We start from the raw sequence: 19,656 nt of genomic DNA, 5'->3' as shown, positions 1-19,656 counted from the left end.
TCTTGAGGGCGCGGCGGAAGGAGGGGAGATCCGGAATCACCCGGATCTCTGGGGGGAGTTCATTCCAAAGGGTGGGGGCTCCCACCGAGAAGGCCCTCCCCCTGGGGGTCGCCAGCCGGCACTGTCTGGCTGACGGCACCCTGAGGAGACCCTCTCTGTGGGAGCGTATCGGCCGGTGGGAGGTAATCTGAGGCAGCAGATTACTTTTTTCCCATTGCTGGTAATGGGGTGGGCACGGTTTCGGCATGACGCATCCGGCCCGTGGACCAGCAGTTTGACACCCCTGGATTAGAGTTTCCCAAAGACTTTTACCCAAATTTATTGATTTCCTCATCTACAGTATCTCTGTACCATTCAGGTTTTCAAAGACATTTCAAATCAGCATGAATTTATTTCATTGCTACTCAACACTCTCCGTATGGCATATGGCAATGATAGCTACTTTAAGAAAGTAAAGGGAACAGGGAAGTTCTACAGTTTTGTTCCAGAATTCATACAGTCATGGCACAGCATTTTCACTGGGATCATATTTAATGAAGGCAGTATGTGATATTTTAGGTTCTGCTGATCTGATTAAAAAGATTAAGATTTGATCTGATAAAAGGTAGTGGCTTTTCAACAATATGGTGTGTCATGTTAACTTTGTCATCCTTTTGATAGGTGAAATGAGAGAAATTAGTTGCAGTAAAGTTGTAACATGGAGTATTTTTCTTGCATATTTGGGAATTTACAATTAGCAGTCTACCTTTGAAATGGGAATAGGTCTGCAGCTCTGCATGTAAAGTTACCAATTTGGTTCTTAGCAGGAGGGCTGGGAAAAACATTGTGAAATGGTGGACAACCGCTGTCAGAATAAACTGTAAACACAATTCTGATCTGAACAGAGCAATAGCTGAAAAGCTTCCTATATTCTTAGTTATTATTTACAAAGCCAAAAAGCATACATTAATAAAAATAAAATGAAAAATAAAATTGCATTCCTGGCTCTTAACCACTAAGTATTCTTAGTTTGCAATCAGAATTTAGTAGAACTTGTATTTAGAAGTTTAAAATTCTATATGCTTTTTGCACAGTTGTTTCTAGGTTAGTGACTGATTTTGCCATGCTCTGTTCATTTCTACTGCTCTCCTTTGAAGAAATAAAAGGCAACACAAGATATATTTTTTTTTATCTTGTGCTGCATATTCTGGGCACTTTACATCCAACCCCAATTCTTTAAGCACAAAAAAGACATAAATATGTCACCAGGCCTCCCACAGCTTACAGTGGAATTAATCACACTGATTATACACTTCCAAAAAAGGAGATGCTCTGTCTACTTACAACTTCTTGGAGGCCTTCTGTGAACTGTCAAGGCTTAAAATTGCCAATTTCTACCTCATCAGCTAAGTGTCTCCAAATACTGAAGGAGATGGAGTGCTTTGAACAAGACACCAGTTTGCTGGAAATATTTCCACACAGGCTTGCCTTCAAAGGATATTATGAATCTCTGAGTGGGTTAACCAAAAATCTCTCTGTTTCAGTTCAAAAAACATGGACTGCATGTTGGCATTTGTGCATCATGAAAAAACATGCTGGTTATCAAGCCTTTTTGGTATAGAGGTGCCATTGGCATACAGTTCTATGTGATTATTTTTTAAAAAAACGTTAATTGGGGTGTAGGCATAGAAATGTTTTTGAAGGTTTTACTTTGTCATATACCGGTAATGTAAAGTTAACTTGTGGAATTCACTGTCACAAGAAGTGATAATAATAACAACAACAATAGAATTAGAAGGGACCTTTGAGGTCTTCTAGTCCAACCCCCTGCTCAGGCAGGAAACCCTATACCATTTCAGACAAATGGTTGTTCAGTCTCTTCTTTAAAACTTCCGGTGTTGGAGCATTCACAACTTCTGGAGGCAGGTTGTTCCACTGATTAATTGTTCTAACTGTCAGGAAATTTTTCCTTAGTTCTAGGTTACTTCCCTCTTTGATTAGTTTCCATTCCATCCATTGCTTTTTGTCCTACCTTCAGGTGCTTTTGAGAATAGCTTGACTCTTTCTTCTTTGTGGCAACCCCTCAAATATTGGAAGACTGCTATTATGTTATCCCTCGTCCTTCTCTTCATTAAACGAGACATACCCAATTCCAGCAGCCGCTCCTTATATGCTTTAGCCTCCAGTCCCCTAATCATCTTTGTTGCTCTTCTCTGTACTCTTTCTAGAGTCTCAATATCTTTTTTACATTGTGGTGTTCAAAACTGGATGCAGTATTCCAAGTGTGGCCTTACCAAGGCATTGTAAAGTGGTATTAACACTTCACGTGATCTTGATTCTATCCCTCTGTTAATGCAGCCTAGCACTGTGTTGGCCTTTTTGGCAGCTGCAGCACACTGCTGGCTCATATTTAAATGATTGTCCACTAGGACTCTGAGATCCCTCTCACAGTTGATACTATTGAGCAAGATACCACCTATAGTGTACCTGTGCATTTAGTTTTTCTTGCCTAAATGTAGGCAAGATGGCCTTAACAAATAATTAGCTGTGGTGACTAAATATTATCTCCAAGTTCTTCAAGTAACAGAGTGCAAGGGTCATTGCCTCAAATCCTACGTGAACTTCTCAGGTGCATCACTTTAGTCAGTATGGACCCAGGATGCTAGATTTTATTGGCTACGATCAGCTCTATTAAGACTCTTCTTACATTACGTTTCGTACATTTTATAATTCTTCAGATATATTTTGTAGTGAGAAGAACTATGGATTGCTCTTATTTGTTTACTTGTTTGTAAGTTTGTAAAATGTACTTGTTTACTTATTTGTTTACCTGAGCAGGGGGTAGGACTAGAAAACCTTCAAGGTCCCTTACTACTCTCTTGTTTTTTTTAATTCTTATTTTGTTTACTAAAGTTATTTCCAAAGCAGTCATTATAAGAATGGTAGGAGAGGGAGAAATAAGAGCTGGAATAAAAATTGGAATTTAAGAAATCATGTATATAAACAACATACTTTGTTAACTGAAAATAAAGATTTAAAAGAGTACATGGGGAAAGTAAAATTGGAAAGTGCATATTAAGAAGACAAAAATAACATCCTCCAGTGTGTATAGAACATTGACAGAAAAGATGGTAGTTTGTTTGTTTTTGATTCAAGAATAGGTTAAGATAGACAGCGTGTAGCAAAGGTCTTTAGAGATAAAAAAAATACAAGTATTGGGAGCAATTATTTTAGTTTTAAAGTTAATAAATGAGATAATCTAGAAAAAGTAATTGGCCATCAATGCATTTCTTGAAGTATGGAATAGTCCTTGTTGATGTTAGAATGACCATTTCAGAAGGAATAGTAGGCACATTCTATTGCATCTTCCTATACTAAATATCATAATGGTATTCTGTTCACAGGACTGCCCACGCCAAAGCCAAGTCAGAAGGTGCAGAGCAAGCAGCAGTAGCAGCTAACAATGAATCCATGTTAGCCAGGTCGATGGCCAGGGAATTGTCTCCAGACTTCTATCAGCCAGGTAAGAAATGAAGAGTCCTTCATCCTAGTTTTTAATTACTGACTTTAATCTACACATTGGTTGGTGAGTTGAGTAAAACCAACAAACAAGTTAAAAATTTTCCATATGTGATAATATGGAATGCATTCGACTCCATAATTTTTAGTGAAACTGCTGAGAAACAGCATGGTTAATTGTCATTATTTTTCTGGTCTTCCTATCCAGGGATTTTAGTTCTGCCTGAGTCCATTATTTTAGCAGTGTATCTACTGACTGGAATTGCCCGGCTAGTAATTGCCTTGATGGTATTTCCTCCACTGAATTTGGACTTTAATATCTTTTTCACTCTCATGATGTATTCCCTTCTAATCTTCTTGACTTCAGTGTTCTTGATATTGTCGGCTTGGAGGATTTTTCCCTATTTTTTCCTTATTGATGGTAAGGGTGTCACAATTGTCCAGTTCAAACTCCATTGTAATATCTTGCCTTTATTATTATCCATGTATTCACAAGTAATAAACATAATGTCCAAATGAGGTCTAAAATTAACCAGCTGCATCACTAAGTCAGAAGAAAGGTCACAGCTAGGGATTGCTTGGAGTTTTGAAGACACCAAGTGTCTACTAGAACAGAGGTCCCCAACCTTTTGGGCACCAGGGACCAGTTATGCGGAGAGAGGTTTTTCCATGGACCAGAGGGGGCGTGGTTTTGTTTGCTGCCTGCATCCCGCGGATGGGGCTTTGCTTGTTTGTGCGGACTGGTTGCTGGCATGCCGCTGCCCGGTACTGGTTCGTGGACCGGGGGTGGGGACCCTTGTACTAGAAAGAAGAGAGATATCAATTTAATAATGGTATGAGCCTCTATTGTGTGCTCATTTTGTGTATGTGCAAAACAATTTTATTCAGTCATTCAGATTTTCATTCAATCAAACCCTGGATAAATATTAACAGCCCTGGAGATTTTGCTAGCTATTCATAATATTGGGGTAGAAAGAACATATCAACATTTTGCTACTTTTTTCTTAATTTGCATTATACTGTATATCATGCAGTGTTAGCTCACTTTTAGTAGTTTTGTTTCCATGATTCTTTTCTACAAGTAAAATGAAATAGGTAAACATTTCCTAATATTTATACATATTTGGTTGCTTTAGCCTATAAATTCATTTTCTTACATTTATACTTTTAAATATTCATGCCATTTATTTGTATTCATTTTTCCCCTTAGAATGTATTGTGCACGATAGTATTCTTTCCAAAATTGATTGCGAATTGTCTGTGAAGCTGCAATCTCATTTGCACTTGTCTGGGAATAAGGTTACTGAACAAAGCCAAGTTTACTTTTGAATAATTGGCAGCAAGTTTGTACTGTTAATCTACTATTTTATCTGCCGTGCTAAAGGAGAATCAAGTAGTAGATAGTGATCTCTGAACACATCTCTCTGCCATCTCGGGGAGTGATTATAGTTCTGTATGAATATGACTAATGCCTTTTGTAAGTCAGAAGAAGCATATATTTTATTAGAAAAATGCTACAAAGCAGTTTTATCAGAAAAACAATACCCACAAAAATAACATAGCAACTTTTCTTTGCAGTGAAAGAAAACAGATATTGAATCCCGATATCATGTCTATTTCTAGTATTTTCAAACATTAAGGCTTAAGCTTAACCTTTTCGCTGAAACAATTTTAAATATACAGTATGAATTGCATTTGCAAATTGATACACATTCCTTGTCTTAGCCAGTATGGGCACATACATAAGGGAACCTTTGGGATTTAACCAACAAATTAATGGTCTATGTTTTAATTCAGAGTTCCCCAACCTTTCCAGCTTTGTGGACAGGTAGAGGGGAGGAAAAGGAGATGGTTCTGCGCGAGCAGCCAGCAAGTGTGCACTTGCAGTCTCATTTGCACGAGCAGCGTGCCCACGTACCCACCACTCATGCTAACGGAGCGCACATGTACGCGCTTGCCCACTGTTTGTGCAAGTGGGGATGTGCATGCGTGTTTCCAGGCCCAGTTGCAAACAGCTCAGAGCCCACTAGGGGGCTGTGGCCCAGAGATTGGGGACTCCTGTTTTAATTGATTAATCAAAGAGGAAAGCTATGATTTGTGTGCATTTTTGTCATTTATTCAGAGCTGGAAAATGTTGTAACCTTCATTGCAAAGACCACAGATGGTTAGTCTGCTGAGGGCTATTTTGAGAACTCTGAGCAACTGGTAAAATAGCTTCCAAACGGTCTGCTTGAATCCAGAAATAAATAGCCCTGAATGGGTCTTTTTATGACTGACAGGTGTCTGTAGGCAAAGCAAGCTGGCTAAAATAAAGATCTAAGATGTCCCTTCTTCCTTCCCCCCTTTAGTACAAACACCAAGCAGTAGAAAAATCAAACTTTCCAGAATGCATAGGTTTGTTTCCTGATATGGTGCAACTTTATTTAGGATTTAGTTCCTGTAGCATCAAATGGTGCACTCCCAGTAAAAATGCACAATAACTTGTGCTAAGCATATTGCATGGGTTTTCTAATGTTCTCTGTATCTGCAAAGCCTTTTTCTTTGTTTTGGCTTTAATCATATGAATCTTTCATGTCTTGACACTGTGATTTTCATTTATGGCTGCATTCCAAGCAGAGTTTTGAAATGAAACTATATGATAAGAACAACCTGGCTAGGTCAGGATAAAGCCTCTTCTAGTTCTTCTAGTTCCCACAACTGAGTAACCAAATGCTGAGATAAGACTGCAGGGGGTACTTACTTGCCTTCTCTTCCTTGCCTGCATCCAGCAATATCTCTTCAGAAGTATTTTTCTTCAAAAGGTACAACAGAACAAGAGCAAACCATCCAATGTCTTCCTTGTGTTTTGGAGTACGTCTCCCATAGGTTCTCATTGACCATGTTGAATGAGGCTGGTGGGAACTGATCCAAAGTTGCTTGCCCCAATATTGAAGTACCCATCATGATTACTAACTATTGATACCAAACTATGATTGTTTATTAGTATCTAGTGCCCATCAATTGCAGTAGCAAATTCTGTAATGTAATTACAGCTAGTCCTCAATTTGTTTAGTGACTATTTGAAGCTACAATGCACTGAAAAAAGTCTTATGACCAGTCCTTGCACTTACAACTATCATAGCATCTCACGTGATCAAAATCCAGACGCTTGGCAACTGCATGCATTTACAATGTTTGCAGAATCCTGGGGTCATGTGATCACAACTTTCAACCTTCCTGGCTGACGCCCATCAAACAAAGTCAAAGGGGGAAACTGGATTCACTTAATAACTTCATGATTCACTTAACAACTGCAGCTTAAAAACTGTGCCAAAAAAAGTTGTGTAATTGGATGCAACTCATTTAACTGCCTTGTTTAGCAACAGAAACTGTGGTCCTAACTGCAGTCATAAGTCGAGGATTACCTGTAAAGTTTCATTCTTGTCTCCCTCTCACTGCAGCACAAAGATATCTTGCTTTTCATTCTAAAACAGGGGTGTCAAACTCAATTTCACTGAGGGCCGCATCAGCATTGCGGTTGCCCTGGGGGGCCCGGGTGGGTGTGGCCAGAGTGGTGCAGCCTACTGGGTGGGCGTGGATGGAGTGGGTGTGGCCTACTGGGTGGGCATGGCCAGTTCTACATCATTCGCATCAAGGGTGCCTATGGGGGCCTGGGCAGGAGTGGGACAGATCTGAGGATCTCTGGCAGAAGGGGGTGGGACCGGGGCAAGTGCCAAGGCATGGTCCACCGGGGCAAGTGCCAAGATGGCCACCACAAAATTGTACATTGGCTCCCAGCTGGCCTGGGCCAGGGCCAAGGCAGCGGGGGCCGTTCCCTCACTGTTTCCAGGATGGCTTCGCGGGCCACATGAAACCACTTCGTGGGCCACATCCGGCCCCCGGGCCTTGTGTTTGACATGTCTGTTCTAAAAGGACATGTCCTCATGATGATGCCTTTGTTCCATCCCCAGCCCACATCAGGGACAATTTATATCGGCCTTTAGCTGCTCCAGTTTAAACGTAATGTTTTCTGTCTTCCCTTAAAACAACATTTGCTATTTGCTATCAGGATTCATCTACAGTATGATGTTAATTATGAATGGGTTCTGTCCAACTTTTATCAGCCTCTTTAAGCTCCTGCCTCCTATCCACCGACTGAGCTCTGGCTTCCATGGCTATTTTGGCTTAGGTTGCAAGAAAGACCGGACCTCTGGCTTCTATAGAAGTATCTGCCCACATAATGCCCAACTATAGTTTCTTGAGTGCTTGCCAGATGTTAAATTGTCTCCTTTAAATCCAGATTCACCTCTCTTCTGCAAGCAATAGATCTATATTTTAAAAGAACAAAAAATTGCCTAAGAAATTGTAATCAAGAAGCCAAAAAGCTTCAAATGTGCACTGAACATGCGTACAGTATGTAGGTTCCGATGAAGCCAGTGCTGATGTTATACCGTCTAATGATTTGGATACTCTGGAGCTTTATGTCTCTGGGCATGGGCTTTTAGCTCTGGTGCTAACTGCTCTATTTACAAACTCACTAATGCTGGCAGCAGCTGCCTTTTCATCTGCTTCTACCTGGGAATATGGGCGTGGAGAAAATGATTTGTTGCCAGCAGAGACCACCATTTTTCATGGAGAATTTAAAGGATGGGTTTGGGGGCAGTAAGACAATGAAAGAATAGTAGCTGCAGAAGAGTATTATTGCAATATGTGTGTGTGTGTGTGTGTGTGTGTTTGTGTGTGTGTGTTGGAGAAATATTTCAATGATCTTTTTGTTTCTGACATTTTAAAGCAGGATATTTAACTCAGTTTAGGTTACACAAAGATGGAGGCAGGCCTGCATTTTAGAACTTTCATTATTATGCCTATTTTCTCTCCAACATACTAAAAAGAAGGCTATGTTGAATTTTTCTTAAGATGTTAGCTTGATATGCATAGGGAATTGTTCCACTCCATAATGGAAGGTTCTGATTTGCAATTTCCTGGATACAGGGATATATTTGCAGAAGCTCAGATATATCCCAGAAAAATTCTACATTCTGGTTTCCCTAATTGCATCAGTTAACCTCAGTGACCTTTCCTGTCACAGTACAGGCTAAGCCAAATAGATCTTGACTTCCAGAAAATACTCCCTTTGATTCAGCAGAATTTTTCAGAAAGATAAGCAGCGATTGCTGCCACGGAATCCAGATGCATAGTCATTAAACTACTTGACGAAGGCAACCCTTTTTCATTTCTAGTAAATCTGGGAGGCAAATTCTTCATCATTTCTCAAACTCATTCTTCTTGATAAAGTAGCAGGAGCAGCTGACCCACATACCTAATATTTTATATGTATACACATAAAGAAGAGATGCAACAATATCTGCTCGCTAACAGAATCCATTTTTGGAAGAGATTTGCTTGTTCATGTTCCAAATGTTTGAATTTGTTACTACCATAGGAGTCTGAATTGTTTTAGATTCTCAGATTTTGCCTTTTGGGAAGGCAAAAAGCAATTCTGTTTCCTACAGCTATGCTCAGAAATCTTAATAATGTTTTCTTTAAATAAATGACACAGTTTAAAACATATGAGCTCCCTCATATATTAAGCAGTGTGCACATGATAGGTTATGGAAGGTAGTTAGTTGAGTTGTGTAGCTGACTGAGGGACTATTAAGATTTTTGCTATTAAACAAAATCATTGCATTTTTTTTAAAAAAAATCATCTATTTGCTACTAAAATGTTGTACAATTGTTAACTGGGTAAAATGGTGCATTATAGGGTAAAACGTTTTCAGAGCCAAAGTATCTCAAATGATTTAACTTACAGATTGTCTGGATCCATTACTATCAAGGGAATGAAATTGGGGAAAGTTGTGGCTGCTTCAGCACTGCTGGGCTGTTGCTGCTTCAGCGTCATTACCATGCTGCTGCAGTCATGTAATTCTGATTCTTAATTTCATTGTTCCTTGACAGTTTCCATTTGCACAATTCCTCCCTCCCCCATCCAGCAGCAGCCACATACCTGCTTGCTGGGAAGGGAAGGGAGACAATAGGGAGAGAGGGAGATTTCTGATGCTCATTGCCAGCTTCCCACAAGGAAACTCAATGGGGAAGCCAACAAGAAGCTCAAAGTCACTCTCACTCTGGTTTGTTTTGTTTTTTTTTTTGACTGCCTGTGATCATTCTGTTTTTCTGTTTAGGTAAGGAAATATTTCTGAAATGGTGACCCAAGGATTACAGGTTGTCTTATACCTGATTAAAATTATACTGTGATTTTGAATGCTAGTGCTGGCTGCTGTAGACATTGTGTAGTGTGGTTATTCCCACCATACATAAGAAAATAGTAGCCTTGTTAACATTTGCCTATCATCTGCCTACCTGGTGCATTTTTGGCAGAGTGGATATGCTCCAGGTCCCCTCTATTAAATGCTGCCATTTGTGTGACCAAGGACATCTGCCTTCAGATGGCTCAATCCCCACCCTCTTGAACAAGATCTCCTTAGAGGTATGAATGGCACCCACTACCTTGGGTTCCAGAAAACCCTTAAGATATGGTCTGGTCCCAGGTCTAGGTATGTCGGTGGTGCCCCTGTCATGGTTTATTGTTACTGTTGTGGCTATTTTTAGTCTGGGTTGTCTAGGTTGTTTATGTTTTTAACTGTTTTTACAGTTAAAAATCTACCTCTTTGGATTTTGTAAGACTACCAGACTCTACTTGAATAGGCAGCCATAATAAACTTAATTATTATTAATTATTATTAATAAATAATAATAATTCAAACTTATGACAGTGTCTAGTCATTATTCCTCTTGGGGAAAAAATTATGAGCTCTTCTATTGGAGAAGAGGAACATATCTTTTTCTCTGAAACAATAGTAGAAAAGTGGAAAAGATTTAGCAAGTAGTAGAACAATATTGTATGAAAGAAACTTTCCTTCCTTCCTTCCTTCCTTCCTTCCTTCCTTCCTTCCTTCCTTCCTTCCTTCCTTCCTTCCTTCCTTCCTTCCTTCCTATTTTTAATTGGAGCGTAATCTAAAAGTGTTGCCCTTAATGCATTGAGAAGACAGGCAATAATAATTAACTCTGGGTTTTTTTTCAAGTAGTGGGAAAGAATGTAGGTTCCTTAGCCACTATTGCAAACTTGGGGGAGGGGTGGAGATGCAGTTATAATATATTATTTTTTAACTTTTGTCTTTTGATTTTTTGTACTTACATTCTGTTTTCTTTTTTGGTAACAGCTGTATTGTTTTTAAAAAGGATATAATAGTGCAACATTTATATAACAATAGTGTTTGCTGTGTAATTTCAGCGGGCCAGACTGATAGATAAATTATCTTCATACAAATGAGCAAAATTACAGGTTTGGCCACATTCAGGCAATCATGTATCAACTTATTAAGACAACGAATCTTGGATGCACTCTAGTCCTTTCTTTATATGAATTGAAAAATAAAAATGGGATATATTAACCATAGATTCAGGTTTTATCTGGTTATGCCTAAATGGTTCCAATCTAACTATATAGGGTATTTAAAGCATTGTTTGAAGTTTTAATATATTTGATTGTTTATATCTTGGTTTAAATAGATGAGAAAAGATTCTCCAAATGCAACTATTCTGTTCTAAAGTTTTCAATTGATAGTACTTATTTATTGACATAAATAAAATATACTGTATACTATTATAATTGAAGAGGAATTTCAGGGGAAGATATTGTATCCAAACAAAAACTACATTTTCTGTTATTTATACCAGTTTATGCAGGGATTTTATAAAATCTATGACATTCTGAACTAGGATAGGAAACATTTATTGTAATTCATATTCAGCTGTAATTTATAAAACTGAAAGCAATTTAGATGTAAATTATAAAACAGTTGTAAAACTATTATTCAATCTCTGATACATTAACTCTGCAAGTTATAAATGTTACTTAAGAGTATCTGAATGTTGGAGGAAATGCACGCATAAAAGATGATTGAACTGGTGTAGAATTTACATTTGTAAATTTAAAAGTTAACTGTGAAGATTTTCTGAGCTTGGTTTAAGACAAGAAGCTTCCTGCTATCTTAGTTATAGTCATAAATTTTATCTTGCTGATTAAAACTAATTATTTGGTTCACATTAAAAGCATGTTCAAAGTTGTGGGGGAAGGCCATAGGAGTAGTAGAGAAAACCAGACTGATTTTGACTAGCCTATAAATAATAATGTAACCCGTGGCAATGATACAGGGCATGCAATGAGATGAAGACAGAGTGCAACCTGAACCCAGAAGTCACCTTCTTTAACTAAGTCAGGTCAACTTCTCTAGTGCTTCCAACAAGATCTTGATGTCACAGGTCGATGATCTTATTAGTAAGCAATGCGCCCGTCTGAGAGCTCACTTTACATTAAGGACAAATCTCTTTTTCTTTTTCCCATCCAGTCTTTATATAGAAGTTATATCCCTGAGAAGATGTACAAGTGATATATCTCTATGTGCAGATAAACAGCTAGGCAGAGCTTTACTAGTAGGGCTACCATATCTGGGCTGTAAATCCTGGATGATCATTAGATGGCAGCAGCATTAGGCTTCTGCTTTTCTAGTATTTTCTATAAGGAAATGGAATGGAAAGAGTTCTAATAAAGGGTGGTACTCCACTACCAAGCAGTCATTGTAACAATAAATTTAATAGAGACTTGATTCTGAGATTCTGGCATACCAATTGCTTGCTGAGTAGAGATTAGGGAACAGAGTCTTACTTTTCAATGGATTTCATCTTCTTGTTAAAAACAAAAGCTCATAAGTTTCTTTCCCTCTTTCCAGCACACATAGTGTTCCTCTGGTGTGCTGTGGGTTTTTAAAATTTGTTTTCTTTTGCTGGGGGGGAGGAGAGGAGTGTTGGGTGTGAGAGTAATAGAGACTGTGCTCTTCCATAGAACATTGGATTATTGAAAATGTTTGTTTGTTTGTTTGTTTGTTTGTTTAGACAGGGTTACAGGTTACAGGATTCTTAGTTAAATGAAAAAGTCATTTTCATTACCAGGTTTTTTTCCTCTAGAGATGGGATTGTTTCTTGTGATTGTGTGGTTTTTATATTGGTTGCAGGTCTCCGGGAAGCTATATGAAGTTAGTGATATAAAAATAATTTAAACAATGTCTCATTAAATGACAGCAGGTTGACTTAATCTACCCTATTTCTCCTTGGCACAGCATGATAAAATGATGAGTCAGCCTTCCTTTAATTAACCCACTTCATGATGGGATGAGTTTCCCATTCATAGATCTAGAGGTGGCAAGGCTAAGCTTGACTAACTACCAGCCACAAACTTACAAGCGTGGGAGATATTAAATGACCTTTTGATAATGCTTGGAATTTCTTTTCCTTCTTAGGCCCTGAATATCTGAAGAGGAGGCTACTCCAGGAACTCATGGAAAATGAGGAAAATGTTGAGCATATAGAAGAAACGCCCCCTGTTGAAGAGACATCTCCAGCAACACCTCCAGAAAGTCCTCAAGCTGATGAGCAGGAGTTCATGAAACCTAAGGAGAGTCCAGCTCCAACTCCATCACCATCGGGCACACCACCTGAGGCCAAGCGTGCTAAGCAGGGTTCACAGAAAGATGGCTTTCTCAGCCCTGGGAACTGGAATGGAGATCATAGCAAGAATGGGAATTATACAGGAAGTAGACCCAATACATCTTCTAGTGCTCCACTGGCACCAGTGGAGAAGTCAGGAAGTAACATCAGACCTGCTTCTCATAGCGCCAGTCGTCCCAGCCATATGAAGATTGCTACCGATAGGATGGAGATCAAGCCTCTTGAAAGGATACAGAAAGGAGGTGAAATTAAATTATTTGAAGGCTATCACAGTTATGCTGTGCGGACCTCTCCAGTTACTCCCCCAATGGATAATGAAGAAGACCCATTCTCAGACTCCACGTTTCCTACCAAGTCAAGGTCCCCACAGCCGGAAGCTGATGTGAAAGCAGTGGATCACAAATTAGAGCCAGAAAAGAAGGAAAGTACACCTGTCACCCAACATGAACCAGGTCATAAAGAGAAAAAAATAATCAAGACGGAATCTAAGCTTGAGCCCAAACAACATCCACCTGAGCCTAAAGTAGAAGAGAAAGTAGAAGCTGTGAGTGAAACTAAGCCTGAAGTCAAGATAGTAGCTAAAACTGAGCCCAAGGCTGTGGTGAAAAAAGTTTCTCCACCAGAAGCAGCCACAAAAGAGGTGGTAGAACAAGAAGAGGTAAATTAGTTTTGTCTTCATAGCAGGGATAGTTGTTCATTTACCAGATGTGATTAGGGAGAGAGAAGCAATAATATGTTAGCCATTTTCTAAATTTTCCACTTGTGGTTTGTGGGAAAATAGGTTAGTGCATGAACATTTTGTACTTCTTCTTTGGAAAACTGCACTTTATTTATTTATTAACCTGTATGCCACCCATCTTGCCTATGTAAAAAATTGATAAGTTGATCTTGGTAAAACATTTTTTTCAAAAGTCCAATATTTCAGTATGACTTGAGTTTTATGAAACTAGTACAACTGAGAATGGAGCCATTAGCACTTTATCTTAAAGAGGTTATTCTCATTAGATACTGTTTGGTAATAAATACTGTAAGTTCTAAGAAAATCCTAAGTACTAGACAGGTGCAAAATTTAGTTTTCTTAAAAGGAAGTTGCAAAAATTTACAGCTGTTTTATACTGTTGGGTTACTGTATATATGAGCATAAGATGATGTTTAATAACAATTACACAACAACAAATTCCTGCTCAAAATCTAATTTCTAGGGGAAAAAAGTATCCGAAGTACTATATTTATGATTTGCTGGAAAATTTGCCTATGAAAATCTTTGCAGGTTCAAATTTACTAGTTGTGTCAATGAAGAGGATGATGATGGTTATTTAGATGTATATCCTGCTGTTCCTTCAGGAGCTCATAATGCTCCTTCTTCCAAACATATCCCATCAAGTAGGAGAACTTAGGCTAGGAGGTATTGATCAAGTATTGAGTATTGCCCAATAGGTTTATGTAGCAACTTACGTCCAACAACTTAAGCATACATTACACCGATTTTTCCCTTAAAATCCAGGTAAGCAACATGGGGACAAAAACTCCCCAGGCTATTTAGACTAAATTAAATATGTTCCAGTTCAGAACATGTATTAATAAATCCACCAGAGAGGAGTCTGAAGTGGTAGGTAGCAGTTTAAAATAAAGCAAAACACAGATTTCACTAGTCAAACGACATGTTCATTATCTAATTGGTAGATAAATGAATAGTCTAAAATATGCTACTCTTCTGTGTATGGCCAGAAGGAGTATAAAATTTCCTTTGAATCAAGTTTAATTCCAGCCAGTTTCTTAGATCTGTCCATGCAGTGCTCTTGGAAGTCACTTGCCATTTCCTTCTTTGAAGATATCCTTTCTTAATTCCTCTTTTTTTGCGGGGGGGAGGGTGGAGAGAGGGGTGTCCTTCAAGTCAATCTTAATTCCTGGCAACTCCCTGGACAAATCCCTGCAGGTTTTTTTGCCAAGATTTCAGAAGTCGTTTGCGATTGCTTCCTCCATAGAGCTGAGAGAGAGGGACTGGTCCACAGATTCCCAACCGGCTTTGTGTCTAAAGCAGGACTAGAACTCACAGCCTCCCAGATTCTAACTTGGCGCCAATCATTACACCAAACTGCCTCTCTTCCTGCTTTATACTCTGACTTATATCTCTGGAATTTGGAGAGGTTTCCCATCCTTCCCAGTATTCTAGAATTGCATGATCCATTGCTTCTACTTTTATTTTAGATGTGCAAAAAATGAACATACAATATGGAGTGTGGTTTGTATGTCTAATAGTGAAAAGCAGTAATCTTCATAATCTGTGGTTCTATTATCATTAAAAGTTACAGTTAACATAAAATTGAAATTAAAAGTAATCCTTGCTGCTCTAGAGGAAGGGTTATTATGTAAGCCCAAGGTTCTTATTCTTATAAAATCTAATGTATGTGTTGCTCTAAATGTTGGTGAACTATAACTCCCAGCACCTCTCACAACTGGATGTACTTCCAAGGCTTGGAGGTTATAATTCAGCAGGATCATTGTGCATATAGATGGATAGTCTATTTTCTATTATGATTGTTTCATATTTTGAGGATATCTTCAATCTAAGACTTTGTTTTAAACCATAATAGATATTTAATATAATGCTCTTGAATTTTTCCCTCTTAGGGACCTAACACAATAATCATCTGCATGGTCATTTTATTGAACATTGGCCTGTCTATCTTATTTGTACATTTTCTGACATGATGAGATACTGAAACAAGGTAAGAGTCCCTTGGGTGGGGTGGAGGTTAGAGATTTTAGGGGATTACTGGGATGGTAATGGTGGTGGGGTAGTGGAGTCTTGTGGATTTTTAATGTTGTAAGCTGCCCAAATCACCACATGTGAATTGAGCAATCATATAAATTTGTTTAATAAATAAAGAAGAGTGACAACTCTTATTGGGACCTGCCCAAGGTTGGTTATATGATGGGGGGCTCTTAAAATACAAAACCCTTGCTTTGATTTAAGGTGAAATATTTTTTATTGCCCTTCCTTCCTATGACTGGTATAGCTAAAGCAGTCTTTTATACATGATTACATTTGCTATTTAGTTACTTATTCTGGGCAGAACTCTTATTTCTTATTTAATTTGTTTATTATTTGTTTGTTTGTTTATTAAACTTATATGCCACCCATCTCATTGTCAAGTCATTCTGGGTGGCTTATTTTTTAATTGTTATATTTATTGTTATAAAAAGCATTGCAAAGAAAAGAATTTATGCAGTACAAGTATCTTATGTTTATTCCACTTCAACCTCCATTCAGTTCAATGAGAATAGTTTCCAATAAGAATATTCACTGATACTTCCCACCAGTCATTTTTTAAACTCAAAGCCTGGATCATCTCGTTATGTGTCAAAACAATGGCTGGGGCTTAAAATAATTCTTAAATGGCACAGAGCTCTGTTTTGTGCATTTTCTCTAAATTTAGAACATTTGTTGGATGCAAAAAAACAGGTGTCATAATTATAGTAATTCTAGTTGGTTCACAACATAGACTTTTAAAATATATAAAAGCTATACATAACAACAATAATAAAAATGAGATAAAATTCCAGTTAAAATACAACAAAACCAGCAAATTAAAGCAGAAATAATTATCTCAGTTCTCTTCTCCAAGATCTATTAATTACTCCATTTGAGCCCTCTTCATCCATTTTAATTTCTCTGCATATTACCTCTCTATCGTTCTTTATACTGTATTACCTTCTGTCCTCCCGTGATAACTTTCATTTTTAAATTCTCCTTCACCTTCATATTTTTCTTCTTTTCCACTCTCTGTTCCTTTTCTCACTTTTGTTTTGCATGCCCTCTTTTTTCGTCTTTCCCCTTTATCACCTCCTCTCTTGGCCTCCACCATTGACTGATTCTTCCTCCACATACCTGACTCCTATGATCATTGTGTCTGTCTATGGCAGGGGTAGGCATGGCTGGCTCAGGAATTCTGGGAGTTGAAGTCCACCAGTCATAAAAGAGCCAAGGTTGCCTACCCCTGGTCTATGGAGACTGGTACAGAATTTGATAGGAAAAGTCAAAAAGAAAAGTTGGCCACATTTTGTACCATTTGACTTCAGTCAGAGAGGGAGAGTGGGGTGTTTGTTTTTAACAATATTCTAACTGAACCTGATGGAATTGTCTTCAGATCATTGTGGTTTTTTTTAATAAATTAAATGGAAATAAAGATAAATGAGAGAAGAGAGAAACATTGGAAAGATAAAAGCTAATTCATATATCGGTGTGGTCTTCCCCTCGCTGAGAGCTTCTCCCCAACAACTCCTATTCAGTGTGTGTTGTTCAGGCAAATTAATTCTGTGGATTAGGTATGGGAGTCATACAAACATTGCATTTTTTAAACTGCAGAGTAACTACTGACAGAGTCTTCTGTTTTTTACTGTACATGATCTATTCTATTTTCTACCACAGGATGGCTGCTGATACCATCAAATTATTTACCAGGCCAAAATAAGTAAGAATGTGGGAAATAAAAGACAAGCATGGGGAATGCAATAGGAACAACATTGTTGATTTTCCAGTGATAGGGTTTGTTTAAATGCAGAGATAATAAACCAGAATATTAGCTATTAGTTTTTCATCCTTATGGAACTTTCTCCAGTTAACATTTTCCTAGGGGAGTATCACAGATGTTGAACTTTTTAAAAAAATTATGAATTCGGTTACTTTCCTAATTTTTAAAAAATTTATATCTTCACAGAAGTTTATGCTGGTCCAAACAACAATCCTGATCAGAGATAACATCAGCCATTCAGAGCTATGTTAAAAGGAAGAAGCACAGAAGCACCCAGGGAGGGTACTGTGGTCACGAACTTTTATGCAATGCTTCTGGCAAACTATTTTGCTCCAATGGTTCTAGGAAGAGATCTCGAATTTTACAACTCCTTTTATTCTTCCTTTTGTTTTGAGTCTGTGTTGCTTGAAGATTTATAATTTTGATGAACTGCACTGCCACTTGTTGAAGAAACAAGGACGCAACTTAATTGTGGAATGGAAACACAAACTAAAAAGTCTTTTCTTTGAATTTCACTGTGAAAACATCAGACTTGGTGGTACAAATCTTCCGATTCCCGTATTTCTAAATTGTGCTGCAGCTCTGAATCATGATTAACTCTGAGAATGTGCTGAAGGTCGCTGGGGGTGGGTGGAGGGCATTTATTGCAAGCCCCTTATTGTATTTTGAGCAATTATCCAAGTCCCATGAAAAAAAAATAGTTAGCTAAAATCAGTAATATGGTCTTAGTCAAAAAAGGTAGAGCCAGTAAGAAAGGTTTAGAAACTAGAACTTAAAACGTCTTCCTGTCTTGTAAAGGACACCTCCCTCTCTCCCCAATCATATATTCTGCATTCTAGAAGCTGTAGCTTTTTGTTCTTTTAGCTCAATTAGGAGAGCCAAGGTGTTTGGGCATTCGGTTTTTCCCTTTCCCCCACTGTCCAATTTGATGCTTCTCTCCACTAGCAAAGCAACACATTTATTTCTTCTCAAACTTTTTCAACCTTGAATTGAGTTTAGGATTTGGATATGAAGAACTTTTCACCCACTTTCTTAGCTAATATAGAAGTGGAGCAAAGCATCTTATAATGAAGAACTACTTCAGTTGGATCTATTTAAATATCTAAATGTCTAGCAAGTTACATGCGGGCTTTTGCAGCTTCTTTTATGCCTTTGGTGTATCGTTCCCCACACTTCTTTATTCATACGTTACACAGCTTTGTTTTAATTTGGCTAGCTGGCAGTGGTGGGAGAGGACCAGGCTGGTAGCTCTTTCTTTGCTTCTAAACGTTTCCATTTAGATGTTCTCCTTCATTAGCACTTGTCCTGGGCCAGTAGCAGTTGAGAGACTCTGAGGAGCTGCTATACCAACTTGTCTATATTGTGTATAAGCCTAAATGGTTGTTTTTGTCAGTCATACTTGGAGCTATTTTCTTTGGAAATTAGCCCAATTGAATATCCTCTCAAAGCAAAAGCTTGAAAGAAGTTCACCAAAGAAGTTGGAGGCTTTAAAGAAAAGAAGACTCTCCCAACCACAAGTTTTGCAAAGCTTCCAGGATAAACTGCACACATCATAGAACTAGCAGCACAAATGGAGCATCAGCCAGCAAAGCCAAGGATCCAGAAAGGAGTGGATGGAGATGTGGCACAAGAGTGAAATATGGGCAAGCAATCTTCTTGACAATCAATTTGCAGTATGTCCCCTAATTAATTCTGGGTATAGTTTCCCCATACAAACCAAAATGAATCCAGTGTTAGGAAAAATCAGTGGTTTCACCTCTTCCTAATTCTATTTAAGGTCTATCTTCTAAAATGAGTGAAGTTTTTTCCTGAATAGCAGATCCAATTCTAGGACATAAGAAAAGCCACAGTTTAAAAAACAATGAAAATAAATCCTACCTTTTATGGATTTCAGTGCACAGATGCTGAAATCTGGTCTTACTGTAAGCAATTATTTTTGCCATGCTGATTAGCAGCAATTAAATACCATGAAACTTATTTAGCTTACTAACTATAGGCTGCATTTTAATGTGGTTTGCTATAAATGTTGGTAGATGAAATCTGTGCTCATTTAATAATTATACAGTGCCTTGAGTAT

General features: G+C 38.1%; 1 protein-coding gene across 1 annotated transcript in view; it reads left to right on the top strand.

The window, feature by feature from the left end:
* JPH2 (junctophilin 2) overlaps positions 1–18,273 on the top strand; it is a 59,557-nt gene extending 41,284 nt beyond the window's left edge. Inside the window, exons 3-6 of the mRNA XM_015829688.1 lie at positions 3,384–3,502; positions 12,837–13,702; positions 15,676–15,773; positions 17,766–18,273. Coding sequence (XP_015685174.1) covers positions 3,384–3,502; positions 12,837–13,702; positions 15,676–15,756 — 1,066 coding nt within the window. The 3' untranslated portion in view covers positions 15,757–15,773; positions 17,766–18,273. The remainder of the gene's footprint in view (positions 1–3,383; positions 3,503–12,836; positions 13,703–15,675; positions 15,774–17,765) is intronic.
* The last annotated feature ends 1,383 nt before the right edge of the window (positions 18,274–19,656 follow it).

This window comes from Protobothrops mucrosquamatus, unplaced genomic scaffold (genome assembly GCF_001527695.2).
Source record: "Protobothrops mucrosquamatus isolate PMUCROS unplaced genomic scaffold, P.Mucros_1.0 scaffold_235, whole genome shotgun sequence".
Taxonomy (NCBI): Eukaryota; Metazoa; Chordata; class Lepidosauria; order Squamata; family Viperidae; genus Protobothrops; species Protobothrops mucrosquamatus.
Note: the sequence above shows the minus strand (reverse complement) of the source record. Positions and strands in the feature narration are given on the sequence as shown.